Here is a 21,678-nt window from a genome sequence, read left to right on the forward strand (position 1 = left end):
TTCACACTCACATTCATACCTATAGACAATTCGGAGTGGCTAATTAACCTAGCATGTTTTTGGAATGTGGGAGGAACATGAAAACTCCACACAGAGATGGCCGAGAGGGGAGTTGAACTCGGGTTTACTCGCTGCGCTAACCACTCGTCTTCTTGCACAGTTGTGCAGCGTTTTTATGTCCTTGTTAGACCCAGTTTGTGCTGCTCTCTGAAGGGAGCAGCCCCACATCAAGATGTTTTCTGATATAATTGAGACAAGCCTTAACGTTCTTCTTTTCCAGTAGTGGTTTTGGTCTTGGAACCTGTTTTTGAGTCTATCTTATGGTGGAGTCATGACCACTGACCTTAACTGAGGCAAGTGAGGCCTGCAGTTCTTGTGGGGTCTTTTGTGACCTCTTGGCTGCGCTCTTGGGGTACTTTTGGTTGGCCGGCCACTCCTTGGAAGATTCACCACTGTTCCATTTTTTTGCTATTTGCTTCCGCGCTAACCACTCCACCGCCGTGCAGCCGCAAAGTAATAGCAATGCTAAATCCAACAACTATCTGTAGGGTTCACAATCTACATACACGGCGAGCGCTATGCTAACTGACAGACAGCAACACGGCGGCGCCACAGAGCTGCCACTGGGCCACCGTGCAATGTGGCCAGCGAGCTTAATGGGATTGCAGTAGCGAGTTAACAGTTAAGCGGTTAAGTAGATTGAAATAAACTCTGCACCATACACATGCGAAAGATGCTAACGGCGACGTCGCTCAACATGTAAACAGTCGTGAAGTAACGCTTCCAAAGAAGGAATACATATGACACTCGGGGACAGATGTCCTCATCATTATTCCTCTCCTTTAATTGAGGGCAGCAGTTATGATTTATGATTATATTAGTGTATATTGGTTTGACCCTTTTTGTCCAATTTGTACCCCAAAAACCGCAGCAGGAGATCATTAACAAAACATCTCTGGAGCACCTTTGACATAATAAATACATTAACAAAAATAAGATATCATAATAATGGCTCGACTGAGTGGTCCAAACATAGAAAGTTCTCACCAGAGCCGAGGAGCACCTTCATCCAGATGCTGAGGTCTTTGCACGGAGACAAATCTCAGCAAGTGCACAATCAAATTAAAAGCTGGACTAAAAGCTACCATGAAGTCAATCTCCATTTTTGGCATTTGGTGGCAAAAACACTTGAATGTTCAAGTATAACAACTCAGAAGACATGGAAGATGTTCACCGGAACATCCCTCAAGGATTAAGAAATCTGGTTGTTCAACTGTCCCGGGTACTTCTCAAACCTTCTCTCCGCCTCCTCGCTGAAGGCGTCTCCTGCAACAAAAGCAGGGAAAGAAGCGTTGAGACGGGGATGCTCGCTGTGCCTGGTGTGACCAATCAGGATGGGTGTCTCACCAATGTGGCAGTTGTGGAACCAGATGCGATGGCCGTCGTATTTGCAGTTGCACTTCATAGCGTTGTTGGTGAAGTCGCTCTCGGCCACCTCGAAATTTGGGTTGATGACCACCTGACCAGACCAACGGGGAAAAAAGACATCATTAATAAACAGGCGAGTGTTGTGGTCGTAACCCATGCCTAGCTAAAACGCAAATCTGAACCCCAAACGTCACTTCCTGTCCACTTGCCACTCAACTCCCCCAACACCCAATCACCTTTACATACATGAGTACAAGTTTGAATCGCTTCTTTATTCTTATTATATCTACTATATTGGATAATACGAGTGTAAAGGTGGCTATAGGGGTGTTATTTCATGTCTAGAGGGCTCTAATAATGTTAAAAAAAACAGGTTTTCAAGGTTCTAACTATGTACACAGAACCAGTGGTTGAAGTCCCTCACCTGCATGATGTAGTTTCCGGGCTTGACATCGGTGATGTCGATCCACTGGCAGTCGATGTCGTGGCGGTACAAATCCCAGCAGCCCACCGTGATGCCCTGATCGCCAAAGTTGGCGCACTCGTAGCGTTTGGAAACTCCTGTGCGGACGATATTGTGGACCGTAAAACGCTGAGCATACTTTTCGGAAGAATTTATCAGAGTCAAATGTTTTTATCGACCTTCTTGGCAATCTGTGTCCTCCAGACAGAAACTGGCCTTGTGTCCTTCCGCTACTTTGGTTCCGTTAGCATTGAGCAGATCGTAGTGTGTGAAAATGTCCATGCTATGGTAGTGCCTGTGGGATGCACATACATGCTTTTATTTATTAAAAGGTTTCTGCATCAGAATAAGACACCATGCAAACATAAATTGGTTCTACGTTACCCGTGACACGCGTGCCACACCCACGAGTGGCGGCCGGCCTTGGGCTTGAAGTCGGCCCGGCCGATGTTATGGATCTGAGAGGAGAAGCGGAGCAGGCGGCGGTGTCCGTAGGGCCAGTTGGCCTTGGCGGCCGACTTGGACAGACAATCCTCCTCTGCAGCACAGTAGAGCATGTGCAGGGGCCGGTCCTCGATGTAGACCGTCTGCTGGACCAGGGAGGCGTTCAGGACCAGGTCGGAGGTGGCTGCACAGGAGAGAATCAGAATCACCTTTATTGTCATTGTATTGGACACAAATGAAATTTGAATGTAACTCCACGGTGCATTTTGTAGAAAGTAATAATTATAAATAAGGGGGAAAAAAATAAAATAAAAATAGAAATAAGGAAAAAAAACATAAAATAAAAAATAGAAATAAGAAAAAAAACATAAAATAAAAAATAGAAATAAGAAAAAAAAAATAAAATAAAAAATAGAAATAAGGCAAAAAACATAAAATAGAAATAAGGAAACAAAAAAGATAGAAATAAGGAAAAAAATAAAAATAGAAATACGAAAAAAAACTGAAAATAGAAATAAGGGAATCAAAATAAAAAATAGAAATAAGGAAAAAAATAAAAAATAGAAATAAGGAAAAAATAGAAATAAGGGAAAAAATAAAATAAAAAATAGAAACAAGAAAAAAAATAAAAAATAGAAATAAGGAAACAAAAAAGATAGAAATAAGGAAAAAGAATAGAAATAAAAATAAAAAATAGAAATAAGGAAAAAAATGAAAAATGGAAATAAGGAAAAAAAATACAAAAATGGAAATATGGGAAAAAAAATAAAAATAGACATAAGGACAAAAAATACAAAATAGACATAAGGAAAAAATAGAAATAAGGAAAAAATACAAAAAATAGAAATAAGGAAAAAATACAAAAAATAGAAATAAGGAAGAAATACAAAAAATACAAAAATAGAAATAAGGAAAAAAATAAATAAAAAAATAGAAATAAGGGAAAAAATAGAAATAAGGGAAAAAAATAGAAATAAGGGTAAAAAAAAATAAAAAAATAGAAATAAGGAAAAAAATAAATAAATAAATAAAAATAAGGGAAAAAAATAGAAATAAGGGAAAAAAAAAATAGAAATAAGGAAAAAATAAATAAAAAAATAGAAATAAGGGAAAAAAATAGAAATAAGGGAAAAAAATAAAAAATAGAAATAAGGAAAACAATAAAAAATAGAAATAAGGAAAACAATAAAAAATAGAAATATGGAAAACAATAAAAAATAGAAATAAGGAAAACAATAAATAAAAGATAGATGGATGGATGGGTGGGTGGGTGGGTGGATTGGATGGGTGGGTGGGTGGATATGCAACATTTCCGTGACTCACTTTCGGAGCAGATGACTCCTGCGGCGAACTTGGCGGCGGCTTTCTGACAGCTGACCGTCTTGTGATGCTGACACTGCGTCAGAGACATCTCGCCGCCCGTGCACTTGACGCCGCTCATCACCATGTCGGTGACATTGCTGCTGTCCCAGTACCAGGTTTCCTTGGACAGAGACACACGGCGCTCAGAGCCCACTCAATAAACACGACAGGAAACAATGGCGAGCTGGCCTTTGGCGTGACTAAGAAACGGTCGATATGACGTTCCTGCTTTTCTTTTCAAGGCCAAAGCTGGAATCCCGATTGCAGTTCCTACTCACAGTGATGGCATGCATGGAGTATCCCAGGCCCAGCTGCCTGCAGACCACCATGGCCTCCTTTGTGGTCCATCCAGTGCTGCACACTGTTCCCCACTTGGACCCCACCTGAACCTCCACCCGGCCCTCATAACTGCTGCGGCCGCCCACTATCCGGATCTGCGGAGACGCCCTGCTGGGAGTCAGTGAGGGGACAGACTTCCTGTCCTGCATCTCAACTGTCTGGGCGCGCTCAGTCGTGCGCCGGCTGTGGAAAATGTGTCGCGTGAGTCAGGCGGTCTGGTTAGTCTTCGCTGGCCACCAAAAACCTCAGTGTGGGTTTTTTTTAACATGAGCTCATCACTTGGCTCCGATGGCCAGCTCGCTGTTCCTTCCACTTGGATTGGGAAGTCTATGTGGTATTTCTTTGTACGGCACAAAGAAAAATTCTACTGGATGTAGAATTCATAATATACTGTCATACTCAAATGCAAATCATAATAGCACCTGGTCAGTATCATTAAAATTTTTATTTTTTGGGTTTAATCCATTGTTTTAAATTTGGGAGCAAGTGTTCCACCTCATCCAGCAGATGGCGCTGTGGTGCAAAAAGCTTCAAAGAGTCAGCTGCCTCTGAGGCCTCGCTAATTTTCATCAATTTAAAAAAAATATATGCCTCTAATATTGTACAAGACCTCGCAGTTCAAAGAGTCTTCAAGCAAAATAGACCTCAGTTCTTGGCTGTTTTGATTTTTCTTTGGCTTTTTAGGTCTCCTTTTGCGTTACACCTCAGAGATTGAGTCATGGTAAACGGCATCATTAGCATGATTGTTTTGTAATCGTCTTAAAATTGGACTTAATTTGGAAGACATAAGTTGCGTCTACCAACAGGTAGACGGTAGAAGATGCAGAACATCTTGCAGATGAACGATGTCTTGTGGAGTCATGGTGTTTTTGGGGTCTTCCGCCCCTGTTCTCAGGGCACTTAGTTTTAGAATGGTGGGATCTGACACAATGATCATATCTGGTCAAAGCTGTGTTGATGTTATCCTGGTTGGGAATCTGGTCTGTGGCTTGTGGTGGTCCCTGATGGTCAGCATTGTTTGAGGTCTTCTTGGCGACAGGATTGGTTTTTCCCCAGACATGGAGGTTAGCTGAACTTGGTAGTAAACAGACTGGACTACAAACCTGATTCCATGGAAGTCTGCTTTCTAGAGATTAGACCAAGTGATCTTATGTTCCAGAACATTCTGTCATTGTTCTGTTGCCCCATTCCTGATGTCCTCCAAGTTCCATCCTGCACTCGTGGTTGTTGTTCTTTGCCTTTGGCCTTGCCGACCCTGTTGCCCGTCGACCCAACCAGCGCTTTTTGCCTCAGTCACCCCCACAGCTCTGTCGGCCCCCCATTTCCTGCTTGTTTACACCAGCCTAAGTCGCCTTTTGATGTCAGGATTCCCTGTGATGGACCACCTTCTGTGTCCTGGACACCATGTAGTCTTCAGCGAGGCCACCGATTGGGACCTGCAGAAGATGCTGGCGGCATCCAGTGCATGGTGGACCGAACCATCTACATGCAGTTTTGTTGATTTACGTTGCTAAACTTGCTAGCTAAAATGCTACTTTAGTTATGAGGTTGCTGTCTGTGTAGTTTAGATAGTTTAGTTTGTGGTTCCCGTTTGAGTGTGAACATGACAGTATACTATCTTGTTGCTGAGGTCAGCATATCCATGTTAGCGTTAACGACGCTAAGTGTTAGTGACCTACTTGCACGCCCTGGTTGGCGTAGCCCAGACCCAGCTGCCTGCAGGCCACTATGGCCTCCTTGGTGGTCCAAGTCTCTCCACAGATCAGCCCCCAGCCTTCGGTGCCATTGGCGTCCTTGCCAAGCACCTCCACGCGGCCCTCGTAGCGGGTGCGACCCCCTGTGAGGCGGATCTGCGTGTGTGGGCGGGCGGTTAGAGCGTAGTCTCGCACAAAGGCAAGGTGGGATAAAAACTGTGGCATTCGTATCACACTGCATGCCGCCTTTGGGAGTAGTGACAAGCATGCTACATGCTACATGCTACGTGTTGTCTGGTTACATCATTCATGTAGTAGCAGAAATATGCATGCATATTAATCACTGGTGTCAACTACGACATAACACGCAGATCCAGACGTTCTTCCGTTTTAAAAATGGAGGCGAGCAATCGGAATCTGCGGAAAGTTGGTTTTTCATACAAACTAATTTCAAGACTGGATGCCCCCCCCCTCTATAAAAGATGTTGAGGATTTACTGATGCTTATACAGGCCTCATTCATTCATTCATTCATTCATTTTCTACCGCTTTTCCTCACGAGGGTCGCAGGGGTGCTGGAGCCTATCCCAGCTGTCTTCATGCGAGAGGCGGGGTCCACCCTGGACTGGTGGCCAGCCAATCACAGGGCACATATAGACAAACAACCATTCACACTCACATTCATACCTATGGACAATTTGGAGTGGCTAATTAACCTAGCATGTTTTTGGAATGTGGGAGGAAACCGGAGTACCCGGAAAAAACCCACACATGCACGGGGAGAACATGCAAACTCCACACAGAAATGGCCGAGGGTGGAATTGAACCCTGGTCTCCTAGCTGTGAGGTCTGCACAAATCCATAAATTGTTTTTAAATTACTGACATGGTTGCCCCATCTATACATTAGTTCATATATTGTGCCTGTATAAATCAAATTATATGTAAACATTTTTTTTTCATATTATCTGAAACTCTGTACCCTGTTAACAGAATGTGATTGTCCTTCGACAGGTGATACTCATCAAAACATGTCCCCCCAAAACATGTATATATATATATATATATGTGTGTGTAGGGCAGAGATGTGATTGAATATGTCTGATGAAGGTCAAACGGACCGAAACGTTACCTGAATAAAGTGATGAACGAGAGCGACACAGTGTACGGGAACCTTCTTTTGAAGACTGGATTAAGGAAAACTGGCAATACGGAGTTATTCCAATAAGTGAAAGAAAATTTTGAGGAAGTCGATATCATGTGATGTTGATGTTTACGTTTTACTGCGCATGCCCCATTGACTATTCTGGTTGATTATAGCGGCGCATGTAGACAAGAGGGGCGGCACGGTGGTCAAGTGGTTAGCGTGCAGGCCTCACAGCTAGAAGACCAGGGTTCAATTCCACCCTGGGCCATCTCTGTGTGGAGTTTGCATGTTCTCCCCGTGCATGCGTGGGTTTTCTCCGGGTACTCCGGTTTCCTCCCACTTTCCAAAAACATGCTAGGTTAATTAGCCACTCCAAATTGTCCATAGGTATGAATGTGAGTGTGAATGGTTGTTTGTCTATATGTGCCCTGTGATTGACTGGTCACCAGTCCAGGGTGTGCCTGATACATGTTTGTATCAGGTGCACCTTTTGGGTGTTAAGTTGCTATGTGATGAATTTAGTGCTGTTGGTATTGACAACATCATAACTGTCACTGTACACTGGTATATTTGCACATTTACACATTTGGCACCTAGACCTCACAGCTAGGAGACCCGAGTTCAATCCCACCCTCGGCCATCTCTGTGTGGAGTTTGCATGTTCTCCCCGTGCATGCGTGGGTTTTCTCCGGGTACTCCGGTTTCCTCCCACATTCCAAAAACATGCTAGGTTAATTAGCCACTCCAAATTGTCCATAGGTATGAATGTGAGTGTGAATGGTTGTTTGTCTATATGTGCCCTGTGATTGGCTGGCCACCAGTCCAGGGTGGACCCTGCCTCTCGCCTGAAGACAGCTGGGATAGGCTGCAACACACCCGCGACCCTCGTGAGGAAAAAGCGGTAGAAAATGAATGAATGAATGAATTGGAAGAGATTGGAATATTCCTTCTCCATGAAAAACTCCTCATGTAAACGTGGCTAATGTTGCTTGGAGTTAGTTAGCAGATATTATAGAAGATGTCAGCATAGTAGTGATGTTGTACATGTGACATCTTCATGCATTAGTTTAAAAACACATTTTCCTGTGTCAACCATCAGAGCTGCAACACCTTATAAGTACAGGCGATGCTCATTTCACGATGTGAAATGAGTTATGACTCATTCTCACGAATCATTAATAGTGTACAAAAAATGATAGGAATACGTATGTATGGGGAGTCACACGTCATTACAAGGTGAAGCAGACTCCTCTGACTGCGCTGCGCCGACGTACGCTCAAAGTAAACTAAAACACAACATGTCTACGTAAAGCGACAAAAAGACACGTCTGACCGAGTTCTCCAGGCCCATGTAGGGAATGTTGCAGCGCACGGCAGCGTCCTCCGTGTGCTGACAGTCTTCCGATGTGATATTCTTGAACGGGCAGCTCCAGATGGACCTCTCGTTGCCTACACACTTCACCTCGTTCATGTAGATGGGGCCCATTCCTGCACACAGCGAAGTGGGTAAATTGTGGATGAATACTTGACATAGTAGGAGTTGTGCAAGATTCTGTGAGGGAATATTTAGGGATATTCCTGGAAGGGATGTGGCCACGTGGCTGCGGTGAAGTGTGATGTCAACGTAACATTTATGAGGCACAAACTCCTGTGTGGTCCAAATGATTATGTCCACGTACGTACACAAACCGCAGCAGATACTTCAAGCCAGATTTCCTGTCAAATGAACTTTTGTTAGCTCCATGCTAGAATCTTAAGACATCTTGAGGTGAAACCAGAGCACAGACGTTCCGATTGTCATGACTTTACTCAGCTAGAGAAGCTCCAAAGGAGACACCAAGAGAGGAATGACGCCTCTCAAAGTGTGTAAATTCTTCTAGTTGGGGTCTGTGTGCGTGTTTTGTTTGTTTGTAGCCCACCTTGACCCATGCGTGCCCCCGTCATGGCCTCCTTGGCGCTTCCGAAGCCCAGTTCCCGGCACACCACGCTGGCCGACTGCAGGCTCCAGCGGTCGTCGCACACCGTACCCCACTCGTTGCCTTTCAGCACCTCCACACGACCTTCGCCCAGCCTTGCGCCCCCCTTCAGCCTCACGTTGCTCTGACACACACACACAGGTTGTAAGGACTTGGGGGTGTTATTTTAGGTTGTACTGGATTTAACCAAACATTACTATTCAAAAATTAAAAAAAAATAAAATAAAAACAAATAAAAATAAAAATAAAAATAAAAATAAAAATAAAAATAAAAATAAAAATAAAAATAAAAATAAAAATAAAAATAAAAATAAAAATAAAAATAAAAATAAAAATAAAAATAAAAATAAAAATAAAAATAAAATTTTTTAAATCTGTTTTTTATTTTTATTTGTATTTTTTTGTCACGTACCGAAGTATGAGGTGACAATGACATAATGAGTACCATAGTCACTGTCAATAGTGTCACGTCACGTACCCCGTACGCGTACCCCACTTTGGGAACCTTCGAGGATCAGTACTTCCAAGGCCTTCATTCAAATATAGAATAAGGGGTACTTCAGTGCATTCATTTCATTTGGTGGATGTTTGATGGACGATTATTGTAGCATCAACAAACTACATCCTGACATCTTGCAATTACTTATTTTATTAGAAATTACCCATTTTTTGCCCTCCCCCCACCTTGGAATAGTCCTGACTTTCCCCCATTACAAAGCACCGCTGGCACTCATCAGATAAAAATAAAAAAATGTATAATTCATCCACGTGATCGGTATCGCTCAGTTTCAGTCCTGCATGATCACGTATTTGTAAATTATTACCAACTAAATAATGAATATTTAAATTTGTTTTCTGCTGAAAAATTATAGACCTATTTTCTGAGAAAGAGGAAACAATTTTTTGTTTTTTTTTTTTCTGCCCCCTGCTGTTTGCTTAAAAAGGTGCTTAAAATTATACAAATTTTTGCCGCGTTGTATTGACTTGTGGACTCCTGAAGAGCAGGTACACATAATAACCTGAGCAGAAAGCTTTATAGAGCTTCCAGAATTTAATTTAATTTATTCCACCCACAGCCCGTCCCCCGGCATACCCACGCCTATAGAGGGCGCCCGTCCCCCGGCATGCCCACACCTATAGAGGGCGCCCGTCTGGTAATTGCCCATGTGCCTCATAGCTAGTATAACCGCTACTGCCCCAAATCGACGTGTTGCGACTTTACCGAGGTTTTGGGCTTCTTCTTCAAGCCGCTGCTCTGCATGAAGAGCGGCCCCGGCATGCAGCTGACAACGGCGGGCGAGCCGCCCTCGCAGGACGACGTGCTGTTGGGCCTGTTGAACTCCAGGGGGCAGGCTGCCAGGTGCACCTCGGTGCCGGTGCATGCCACGGAGTGGATGTGGAAGACGTTCTTCTGACGCTGCAAGAACAACCTGCAGGAGATCCAAGCACAGCACACTTTATTTGTTGATACACTTTGAATGCTAGCTAGAGCTGTGGATAAAACGTTATCAAACTGAAGCGAGGTTTGAAAAAAGACAAAATACCGCCCTTAGCATATTTTAGCACTGTAATGCTAATTTATGCACATTTTAGGGATTGTCCAAGCCTGCTTCAATTTGTCCACAACACGGTCAGCTGGCACTTTACCTTTGGCCTGGGCTGCTCTGTTTAGACTTAGCGTTAGCTTTAGCTTTGGCTGTCTGCCTGCAAGGTAAACACGGGTTAGACTGCACACGTAGCTCAACCAAAGAAGGTCACAGTTAAAGTGAATAGGAAGCAGATCAAAAAGGGAAAGGAAAGTGTCACTTTCAACAAATGTACCGATAGACGTTTACTTGATCCATGTTTTCAGTGAAGCTAACGCGGCTAATGCTCTGTGACAAATGGCGGAATTATTCACACATTTGCTGAAAAGTGACACAATCTTCCCCACAACCTTATTCTTATGCAAATGTAAAGTTAATTAGACAGGTTTGTTGACCCAACAAATGCCATGAAATAAAAACAACAATGTGATCAAAAACACTTGTTAGTTAGTCTTTCATGGATTTGGTTGACTAAAAAGTTCTTCAACACTACAATACACACTTGTGTAGAATTTGCACTTTAATCCTAGGAATGAATCATGTTGCAGGATGGAATAATGTTCCTTATTAAACCTTGTCATGGATTTATTTATCATAGTCTCCCCAAAAGTCTCAAATCTTCTAGAATCTTCTCGAATCATCACTCATCTGGGCTTTCGTTGGAGTTTTTTGGTCTACCAAAGGCGTTCTTGTGCTGTAAATTCAACTAAATTGACTCCAGTGTCAAGATCCCTTACACCAAGGGTCTCCAAAGTGCAGCCCAGGGGCCACGGGCCATTAAAATAAAAACAAAACTGTGGGGAAAAAGTTAATTTCACCTATAGATGCAGTTTTTTCTTGAACGTCTTGCTTTCAAAAAGTTTGGAATATTTGGCAAATTCTACCAAGTTGTTTGTTGTCAAGTGACTCGTTTGTTGTTGAAGAACTCCACAAAGAAGATAGCATACAAAAACCTGACGGCCAGCATCCCAAAATGTGTTGGAATTCTAACTTGGCACACGCTACTCACAACTTCCATAGTAGTCGTAGAAATCACATTCCATATTTGCCTGGGAATATTCTCATCTACGGACGCTGGATGGATAGCAACGTGTCGTAGAAGACGTTTGGCTTCGCACGTGAGCAGGCGTCGTCATCTCTTTGTCTCCTCTCTGCTTTCTTCTCCTTTAATTTTAATTTTAATTTTAATTTTAATTTTAATTTTAATTTTAATTTTAATTTTAATTTTAATTTTAATTTTAATTTTAATTTTAATTTTAATTTTAATTTTAATTTTAATTTTAATTTTAATTTTAATTTTAATTTTAATTTATTTTAATAAATGTTTTTAATTTTAATAAAATTTGACTTACTTGACTACTTTGACTTACTTAAATCTTAAATGTAATTAAAATTAAAATTAAAATTAAAACTAAAATTAAAATTAAAATTAAAATTAAAATTAAAATTAAAATTAAAATTAAAATTAAAATTAAAATTAAAATTAAAATTAAAATTAAAATTAAAATTAAAATTAAAATTAAAATTAATCTGTATTTGTATTTTTTTATTTTTTGTCACGGACCGAAGTTCAAGGTGATATGAGCATCCAATGACATAATGAGTTGCATAGTAACTGTCAATAGTGATATATATAGCACATCATGACTGCTTAATTTTTATTCACGTGTATGTGAGTACGTGTACCCCACTTTGGGAACCTTTGAGGATCAGTACTTCCGAGCCCTTCAGACTAGAGTGAGCTTAGCTAGTCTTTTGAACATGAACTGATGAAGCCTGCTTGGATGAGGAGAAGGAGGAGAAGCCAAACGTCTTCTAAGACAACCTGAACAATGGCTGGTATCTTTTCATTGTCCTGAGAATATTCCATACCAAAACAACAACTACAGTGGAACCTCCAAAGTGTAAACATGTATAAATGTGAAAAAAACCAATAGGAAAACTTTAGAGGTTCCACCAAAGTGACGAGCATGCTGCTAAATAGTTAACATCTACTCCTTCCCCGGCGGCAGTGTACCTGGCACCTGCCAACACAATAACCTTTGACCTGGAGACCTTCTCGGCGGCGGCGCGCTTTCTCAGACGTCTGCAACAGCGACACATTCCGTCACATGCACACAGTTATTCCAGCGTAGTTTCTTACAGCGTGGTATTCCAAACATTGAACACACCTCATACGTACAGTACACCACGACTGACTCGGTCGTCCGCTTTAACGCCTCTGGTCGTCAATAATGCGGCACGAGGCGCACGCATACGCGTATACCGCAGCAGGAAATGAAAGCAACACTCGTAAGTCAAAACTTCAAGTTCTGTAGTTAAATAACATTTAAAAACAAAGGATAATAATAATAGTAATAATAATAATAAATTGCAAATATAAATATTGCAAATGAATAATAATTGCAAATATAATTTTTACAATTATTTTTATTTTAAAATATTTATAATAATAAATATAATTATATTATTTGTTATTAAATATTATTATTTAATTATTAATAATAACAACAACAATAATAATAATAATAATAATAATTTTAATACAATTTCTAAAATTATTTTCTTGTAAAATATTAATAATAATAATAATTATTATTATTATATTGTAAAATATCTATAATAATAATATTTTACAATAAAAATAATTTTAAAATTTGTATAAAAATTTTGTATTATTATTATTAATAATAATACATTGCTAATATAAATATTGCAAATGAATAATAATTGCAAATATAATTTTTACAATTATTTTTATTGTAAAATATTTATAATAATAATAATATTTATTATTATTATTATATTATTGTTATTAAATATTATTTAATTAATAATAATAATAATAATAATAATTTTTACAAATATGTTTGTAAAATATTATTATAATAATTATTATTATTATTACTATTATGATTGTTATTATGATTATGATTATGCTTATTATATTATAAGATTATTATAATTATATTTATTATATTACTATTATTTAATATTATCATTATTATATTATATAATAATAATCACAATTGTTATTATTAAAATAAATATTTTACAATAATAATAATCATAATAATAATAATAATTACTACTACTATTATTATTATTATCCTTATTATTATTATTATGTTTAGTGCTCTGAGAACACAGCATCGTCTATGTACTGTTTATCAGACAAAGCTTGGCCGCGGACATTTTTTAGATTTTCAAGTGGTCCCTGAGTTGGTAGAGTTTTGGAACCCCTGGCCTGGAGGATCACCGTCCATCCAAACCTTCGGATCGGGACCTTTCCCTTCACACACAGCTGAGAGAAAACGCACACAATTCTCCTCGTGCTACTGTGAGACGTCTGCACGGATAAAAAGCGTTCCTTTCCCAGCTCCTTGGCTGGAATGTGAGCAGCAAAGACAAACATCCTCATCGGGGTTCCGTGACAAAGCACATCTGTTCAAATGTAGTCTGGGAAGCAAGAATGAATGACTCGGAAAGCCTTGCTGGTTCTGCACAGTCCAAAAAACCCACCAGACTGAGACAAAATGTGTTTTTTGTCCCAATTACAAGCTGCATTGGAATCGGGAACGTTACAGTTCCGGAAAACACCCACACTACTCACAAAAATGCTTTAACAAGGAAGGAATTCTGCAGGGAATGTTGCCATTGCTTCGCTACACAAACCACGTAACCATCTTTCTGACCTATAAATGTAGTTAGAACGTAGCATCCTGGTGTTCAACCATGCTAGTTTCACATCATGAGGCCTTGGGAGAGGTCCTTACTAACCTTACGAAGAGACATTGTCGTTATGTTTGTAAAGGCAGAAATAAGAAGGAGCTCCCGTATTGAATCTCATGACAGCCCGAGTGTGATCCCACCTGTAGAAGTTCTTGTTGACCTTCCTCTCGTGAGGGAATCCCAGCATGCCGCAGATAACGCGGGTGTTCTTCACCGTCCAGCCCACGTCGCAGACCTGCGCCCAACCGTCTTTGTGCTTCACCTCCACCACGCCCTCCGTGATGGGCAGCTTCTTTTTGGCCGCCGCCAGCACCGGCCGGAGACGCACCTCCTCCAGCTTGTCCTCATCCACGTGAGCCTCGGTTGAGATAAAAGGTACAGGTAAAGATAACACTCAGTGGGTAGGGACATGGACATTGGAGGGTGAAAAAGTTGCACCCACTAAATTACAAAAAACTGATTTGTACATATACTTAATACTACTCAGTACTCAAAATAACTGTTATCATTTTACAAAGAACACTAAACTCATCACACAGCAACTTAACACTCTATTGGTGTAAATACTATTTGACCGTTTTTCCATATTGCATTGTGTTTGAGCAAAAGGTGTAATCGGAAGACAAGCGGCATAGAAAATGAATGGATGGCGCTACAATGTTGCCTCTGCCCACCAGAGGGAGCCAGAGGAGCCCAGAGGGAGGCTGACATCATCGCAGCGCCCCGGCAGGCACCAATGAATGCTTTGGCCAGGCACTGAGGGAACGTAGCCTACAGTGCAAAGGGTTAGCTTGGCTAATTAGCTCCAAGCCAAGGCCCTTGGTTGAGATAAAAGGTACAGGTAAAGATACCACTCAGTGGGTAGGGACATGGATTTCAACTTTGGAGGGTGAATAAGTTGCACCCACTAAATTACAAAAAACTGATTTGTATATATACTTAATACTACTCAGTACTCAAAATAACTGTGTTATAATTTTACAAAGAACACTAAACTCATCACACAGCAACTTAACACTCTATTGGTGTAAATACTATTTGACCGTTTTCCCATATTGCATTGTGTTTGAGCAAAGCGTGTAATCGGAAGACAAGCGGCATAGAAAATGAATGGACGGCGCTACAATGTTGCCTCTGTCCACCAGAGGGAGCCAAAGGAGCCCAGAGGGAGGCTGACATCATCGCAGCGCCCCGGCAGGCACCAATGAATGCTTTGGCCAGGCACTGAGGGAACGTAGCCTACAGTGCAAAGGGTTAGCTTGGCTAATTAGCTCCAAGCCAAGGCCCTCGGTTGAGATAAAAGGTACAGGTAAAGATAACACTCAGTGGGTAGGGACATGGATTTCAACTTTGGAGGGTGAAAAAGTTGCACCCACTAAATTACAAAAAACTGATTTGTATATATACTTAATACTACTCATTACTCAAAATAACTGTTATAATTTTACAAAGAACACTAAACTCATCACACAGCAACTTAACACTCTATTGGTGTAAATACTATTTGACCGTTTTCCCATAATGCATTGTGTTTGAGCAAAGCGTGTAATCGGAAGACAAGCGGCATAGAAAATTAATGGATGACGCTATAATATTGGCTCTGCCCACCAGAGGGTACCAGAGGAGCCCAGAGGGAGGCTGACATCATCGCAGCGCCCCGGCAGGCACCAATGAATGCTTTGCCTATTTAGACTTAGATATGGGCCAGTTAAAAATAGATGGCGGGCCGCAGTTTGGACACCCCTGGGCTAGCATGTCACCCTTTTCGGTGACCCATCCGTCGAGCTTCTTTTGGAGAAAGGCATGGAAGGTGACTCCATCGCTTCCGCCAACATGAGTGACTTTGCCTCAGCTGACCTCGATGACATTGGCGTCGACGAAGCCGGGGATCCTCTCATCTTTGCACACGACTCCAGCGTCTTCGTCGTGAGTGCAGTCGCTGTTGCCCCAGCCGCGAGACTTACACAAGTCGATACTTTTCTCCCCGCCGCTGCATATAACGTTGTCCAGCCAGATTTTACCTGCAGATCAGTAACACACAGTCAGCGTTACCATGGAAACCCGTAGTGACGAACATGAACCATACATTTTTTCAACTTTGTTATACAAAAAACTTCAATGAACCAAAGTAGCTCCTTTATTCAATGGGTCTCAGCTGTGGCTGTAGGCAACCTCCTGATGAAGTTTTTAGTTTCATCTACATCTACAAGCACTTTAAATGCCAGTATGGCTCCTTACACTTGCTGTACATATTAGTGCTAGCAATGCTACTACAACATTGGCTCTGTTACTACTGTGTAATATTCAGTACTTGCTAACAAATAGTTCTCCTTCCCACTTTCTTATGAACCATTATCCTTGCATGATGGTGTAACAGAGGGGCCCGACCTTGCCCCTTGCCATATTTGGCGCTGTGAGTCCACGCGGTGGCGGCGACGAAGCCCAGCTGGCGACACAGCACGTTGGCGTTGGTTATGGAGAAGTCGTCGTCGCAGATGGTGCCCCACTCGCCCTGGTGGAAAAGCTCCACGCGTCCCTCGTTGTGTTTGCGTGGGTATCCGGCCAGCCTGACCTTTAACCTCTGTGTTTGTGGCTGGGGGGAGGCCGACCAAGGTGAGGGACGAGCGCTGCTGGCAGGCGTGGTCACGGTGGGCGGGGTTGACTGTGAAACGCAACAGGGCGAGTACACGAAGAAAAGGAGGAGGAGGAGGGCAAAGCCACGCCTGAGCTTTGATGCCAACATTCTCTCACCTGGAGAAGAACATTGGAACGTCAGTGAAGGTGTTCACATTTATTACCCACCCCCGTCCCAATAATAGTATTGTCCAAAAGTGAGTGCTGTACACACTTTGGCAGATACTATATGGTAATGGTTTAATTTCATTTGAACATGCATCAGATTACAATTGAGTGCATCCCATAATCAGTTCCCAGTTCCACATGTCCAAAAGGAGTAGGAAGAAGCAAAGCTTATTAAATCCTACCCCTCCATCTGGTACTTTTACAATCAGTTACATTTGTTCACTTCCTGCTTTCTTAATATAGTTTAAGATTTTTTTAAATTAAATTAAATTAAATTAAATTAAATTAAATTAAATTAAATTAAATTAAATTAAATTAAATTAAATTAAATTAAATTAAATTAAATTAAATTAAATTAACATTTTGTCACGTACCAAAGTAGGAGGGGATCTGAGCATCCAATGCCATAATGGGTACCATAGTAAGTGTCAATATAGTGATATATATAGCACATCATGACTGGTTCAAGACTCTTCATCCTTGTATTTAGCAAACATCAACTGCTTGTATTGTTTCTTGAATTGGCTCATCGTTGTGCATTGTTTGATTTCCTTACTCAATCCATTCCATAGTTTGATTCCACATACTGAAATGCTATGGCTAGCATAACGTAGTCTTAGCATAGAAGTGTTTCAAATGTTCTTCTTCCCTGAGATCATATTTCTCCTCTCTTGTAGAGAAGTATTGGATGACATTTTTAGGTAATTTTTTTAGCTAATTAAAGCTATTTTTAGCCTTATGCATTATTTTAGCTGTTTGAAGATGAACTATATCAGCAAGTTGAAGTATTTGTGATTTTAGAAATAAGGAGTTAGTATGTTCTCTGTAGGCGGCATTATGAATTATCCTTACTGACCTTTTTTGGAGTACATTTAGCCAGTGAAGATTGCTTTTATAGTTATTAGCCCATATTTCCACACAATAAGTAAGATATGGTAGAACCATAGAGCAATAAGCAATATGTATTTTTAGTAATCATGACACACACTACAAATGCAGCATGTTTCAGTGTGTCGGTGTGTATCTGATATGTACAACAATACATCCACCCTGGCATCGAACATTCCTATCACAAGCTTTTTTCCATGCACATGTTGTCGCATGCCACATAGACATGCTCTTGATACATTGACAGATAGGCGGCTTTGCTTTTTCCACAGCTTTTCCAGAGCATGTGTGTGTGTGTGTGTGTGTGTGTGTGTGTGTGTGTTCCCGCAGACACACAAATACAGCAGTGTGATGTGTTTGTACAGAGGCCGCCGGACTGGAAGCTCGCTCTCCAAAACATGGACCAGACCCACTGAAAGGACGCGCTAAACTACTATTTGCACTACATGGGAGTGAGTGAATACACCAAAGTGACTTTTTAACGATGTACAACAGCATAAAGTCCATAAAGTATCCCATTTATGAGAACCCAACGTGAGAAAATCACAGCGCTAAATGTATATTTTAGCGTTTGATCATGTTTTCCTATTGATGACGTATGTACATCATGTTGCCTTCATGTTTGAAAGGTATCCCTAAATGAAACTTACCTTGACAACACTAAAGTTGGCTTCTGTTTCAGCACCCAAGGACCAATGAAGGGAAAAGTCCCTGAAGGGGCCGTGTGTCTGTTTGTCCTCAATGTTTGTTTTCCGTGACACTTTTTCACGAGAAAACATTTCAGGTACATCAATAGATTTGTGAAGCGCTTTTTCTATTTCTGAAAATGTAATAAAAACACATTTTTCTGTTTTTTTCAGCATCTAGACCACATCAGACCTGATCTATTTCCAAAACCAATGTAAATAGACTTCTCAAATCCGGACTGGATTCAACTGCAGACTCTGAAAGGCAGTTTCTGACTTGTGAAAATGCAATAACGGCACATTTCACTGTTTTAATTCAGCATCTAGACCACATTAGACCTGGTCCACTTTGAAAACCAATGTCCCTAGACTTCTTCTTCCCTTAAAGAGTCAGAAGTCAAACAGTGCCTTGCACATACACAGTAAGGAATACGGTATTTTCATAATTATGGCATAGAAAACCCATTTACAAATGAACCTCATTAGAGCCCTCTAGACACTAAATAGCACCCCTATAGTCACATTTACACTTGTATGAGCACATTTAGTAGATGTAACGAGAGAAAAGAAGTAATTTGAGTCATGAATATGACGTGCTCGTGTGTTTTGCGGTACATGTGTTGCTGTACATGTGTTCGGGATGTGTGGACAGGAAGTGACATCGGCGATTCTGAGTTGAGTTTTTGCTAGGTTATAGCCACAACTGTAGCCCATGTTCAAATCAGAAACTATGTTTTTGTGAACCTTCAGAGTCTGCTGTCCAGATTTGAAAAATTAAGTGGTTTCAGAAGTGGACCAGGTCTGATGTGGTCTAGATGCTGAATTTGCCATTATTGAGTCTACATGAACAGAATTAAGTTCTCACAAATCAGAAACTGTGACTTTTTAAAACCTTCTGGGTCTGTAGATTAATTGGGTCCAGATTTGAGAAGTCTTGGTACAGTGGTTTCGGAAGTGGACCAGGTCTGATGTGGTCCAGATGCTGAATTTGTCATTATTGACTCTACATCAACAGAATTAAGTTCTCACAAATCAGAAACTGTGATTTTTAAAAACCTTTTGGGTCTGTAGATTTATCGGGTCCAGATTTGAGGAGTCTTGGTACGGTGGTCTTGGAAATGAACCAGGTCGGATGTGGTCTAGATGCTGAATTTGCCATTATTGAGTCTACATGAACAGAATTAATGTCTCACAAATCAGAAACTGTGATTCTTTAAAACCCTTTTGGGTCTGTAGATTAATCGGGTCCAGATTTGAGGAGTCTTGGTACGGTGGTCTTGGAAGTGGACCAGGTCGGATGTGGTCTGGATGCTGAATTTGCCATTATTGAGTCTACATGAACAGAATTAAGTTCTCACAAATCAGAAACTGTGATTTTTAAAAACCTTTTGGGTCTGTAGATTTATCGGGTCCAGATTTGAGGAGTCTTGGTACGGTGGTCTTGGAAGTGGACCTGGTCGGATGTGGTCCAGATGCTGAATTTGCCATTATTGAGTCTACATGAACAGAATTAAGTTCTCACAAATCAGAAACTGTGATTTTTTTAAAACTTCTGGGTCTGTAGATTAATCGGGTCCAGATTTGAGAAGTCTTGGTACAGTGGTTTTAGAACTGGACCAGGTCTGACGCGGTCTAGATGCTGAATTTGCCATTATTGAGTCTACATGAACAGAATTAAGTTCTCACAAATCAGAAACTGTAATTTTTAGATTTTTAGATGAATCTGGTCCAGATTTGAGAAGTCTTGGTACGGTGGTCTCGGAAGTGGACCTGGTCTAATGTGGGCTAGATGCTGAAAAACATGGAATGCGCCTTTATTGCGTTTTCACAAATAGAATAAATGTTTCACAAATCAAAAACTGTGTTTTTATGAACCTTTAGGGTTTGTATGATAATCTGGTCCACATCTAAGAAGTCTAGGAACTGTGGTTTTCAAACTGGACCGGGTCTAATGCGGTCTGGTTGCTTGTTAGATTAACAATGAATAGTAAAGTAGCATAAAGTGAGTTATTTTGGTAAAGACGTAACTTTGGTTGCTGTGCTGCTCCACATTGTCATATTAGTTGATATAATAATATACTAATGTGGTCTGTATGATATGAATGAATAAGTTTATGAGGGTAATGTCAGTAAACTATGCATATTGTGTACAAATGAGTTAAAATGAGTGCTACCTGATTAGCTCCGTGAAAGGTGACATCTCGGTGACATACCTTAGCATATAACGGTCCCACGCCACACAGGGGGCTCCCTTTTGCTTTCCGGCCCCCCAAAAAGTTGAGGATTGTCCCACGCAAGATAAAAACTCCAGTTAATTGGTGTCGTATGATTTTTATAAAAGTTGCCAAGAGGTCCGCCGAGGACTCCTCTTCGTCGCCTTGCGTTGTAGAGCAGATTGCCAGCTGTACAGCCCGGGAGGGGGGAGGCAGGGAGGGGAAGGCTGGGTCTAATTCCTGGGAAACACACAGACTCTTTCATGGCGTTCTGGCTTGCATAACGGACGTGGAAAAGGAAGGGAAAAGCTGACTTTCACTCATTTTCTTCCAGTCTTGCGTGTCCGCGAGGTGTTCCCGATGCTGGTCACGTGACGGTTCACAGGCAAGCCACAGTGACGACACAATGGCATCGGACAATTCATTAGGTACACCTACATATATTTTAATAACCACTTTAAAATCATCGGCACTACATAGTAATAGTGTATAAAAGTTCATGAAGGTAACGTGCACTATATAACATAATAATATATATTAATAATATTTTTTAATTTATATATATATTATATTATTTTAATTAGTTTGCAATTAGTATGCAATAATTTTAATTAATAACACAATATAACATAACAAATAACCCAGCAGCAAAATTTGCAATTTTAAAATAAAATCAAAATATTAAAAGAAAAAGGTAGGAAAAAAAATGTAATTTTTAGGAGACTATTGTAATTTTATGAGGAAAAAATGTCTCGCATAAAGTAGAATTATTAAAGAAAAATGAACAAAAAAAATTAAAAACAAAATAAACCAAAAAAATACTTTGGGGGGGGGGATTACGTTGTGGAAAAAGTTCAGTCATGGAAATAAGGTAAAAAATATTACAAGAAAAAAAGAAAATGAAAAGATTAAAGATTAAA

The 21,678-nt window shown here is 40.6% G+C and overlaps 1 protein-coding gene across 3 annotated transcripts; it reads right to left on the reverse strand.

Moving 5' to 3' along the window:
• Nucleotides 1–803: 803 nt before the first annotated feature.
• On the reverse strand, nucleotides 804–20,891 carry loxl3b (lysyl oxidase-like 3b). Of its 3 annotated transcripts, none has more exons than XM_058077531.2 (15): nucleotides 20,759–20,891; nucleotides 16,558–16,920; nucleotides 16,027–16,190; nucleotides 14,310–14,527; nucleotides 10,074–10,281; nucleotides 8,795–8,975; nucleotides 8,209–8,363; nucleotides 5,716–5,886; nucleotides 3,976–4,131; nucleotides 3,659–3,818; nucleotides 2,276–2,519; nucleotides 2,071–2,186; nucleotides 1,853–1,989; nucleotides 1,408–1,519; nucleotides 804–1,326 (listed from the first exon to the last, which is right to left on the reverse strand). In XM_058077531.2, the coding sequence occupies exons 2-15, from the start codon at nucleotides 16,910–16,912 to the stop codon at nucleotides 1,253–1,255; spliced, it is 2,451 nt and encodes an 816-aa protein (XP_057933514.2). In that variant the 5' UTR covers nucleotides 16,913–16,920; nucleotides 20,759–20,891; the 3' UTR covers nucleotides 804–1,252. The 3 variants fall into 3 exon arrangements, with proteins under 3 accessions (XP_057933514.2, XP_057933510.2, XP_057933512.2); XM_058077527.2 differs by lacking the exon at nucleotides 3,976–4,131 and adding an exon at nucleotides 10,499–10,555; XM_058077529.2 differs by lacking the exon at nucleotides 3,976–4,131.
• Between the last annotated feature and the right edge of the window lie 787 nt (nucleotides 20,892–21,678).

The sequence above is a fragment of the Doryrhamphus excisus genome, linkage group LG14 (genome assembly GCF_037039965.1).
Source record: "Doryrhamphus excisus strain RoL-2023G ecotype Guam linkage group LG14, RoL_Dexc_Guam_v1.1, whole genome shotgun sequence".
Taxonomy (NCBI): domain Eukaryota; kingdom Metazoa; phylum Chordata; class Actinopteri; order Syngnathiformes; family Syngnathidae; genus Doryrhamphus; species Doryrhamphus excisus.

Coding starts and splice junctions, on each gene's coding strand:
- loxl3b (XM_058077531.2), bottom strand. CDS start 16,912: ATGTTGGCATCAAAGCTCAGGCGTGGCTTTGCCCTCCTCCTCCTCCTT. Junction 10,282..14,309: donor GTCAACAAGAACTTCTACAG/GTGGGATCACAC, acceptor GATCTCCTGCAG/GTTGTTCTTGCAGCGTCAGA. Junction 1,520..1,852: donor CCGGAAACTACATCATGCAG/GTGAGGGACTTC, acceptor TGGTCTGGTCAG/GTGGTCATCAACCCAAATTT.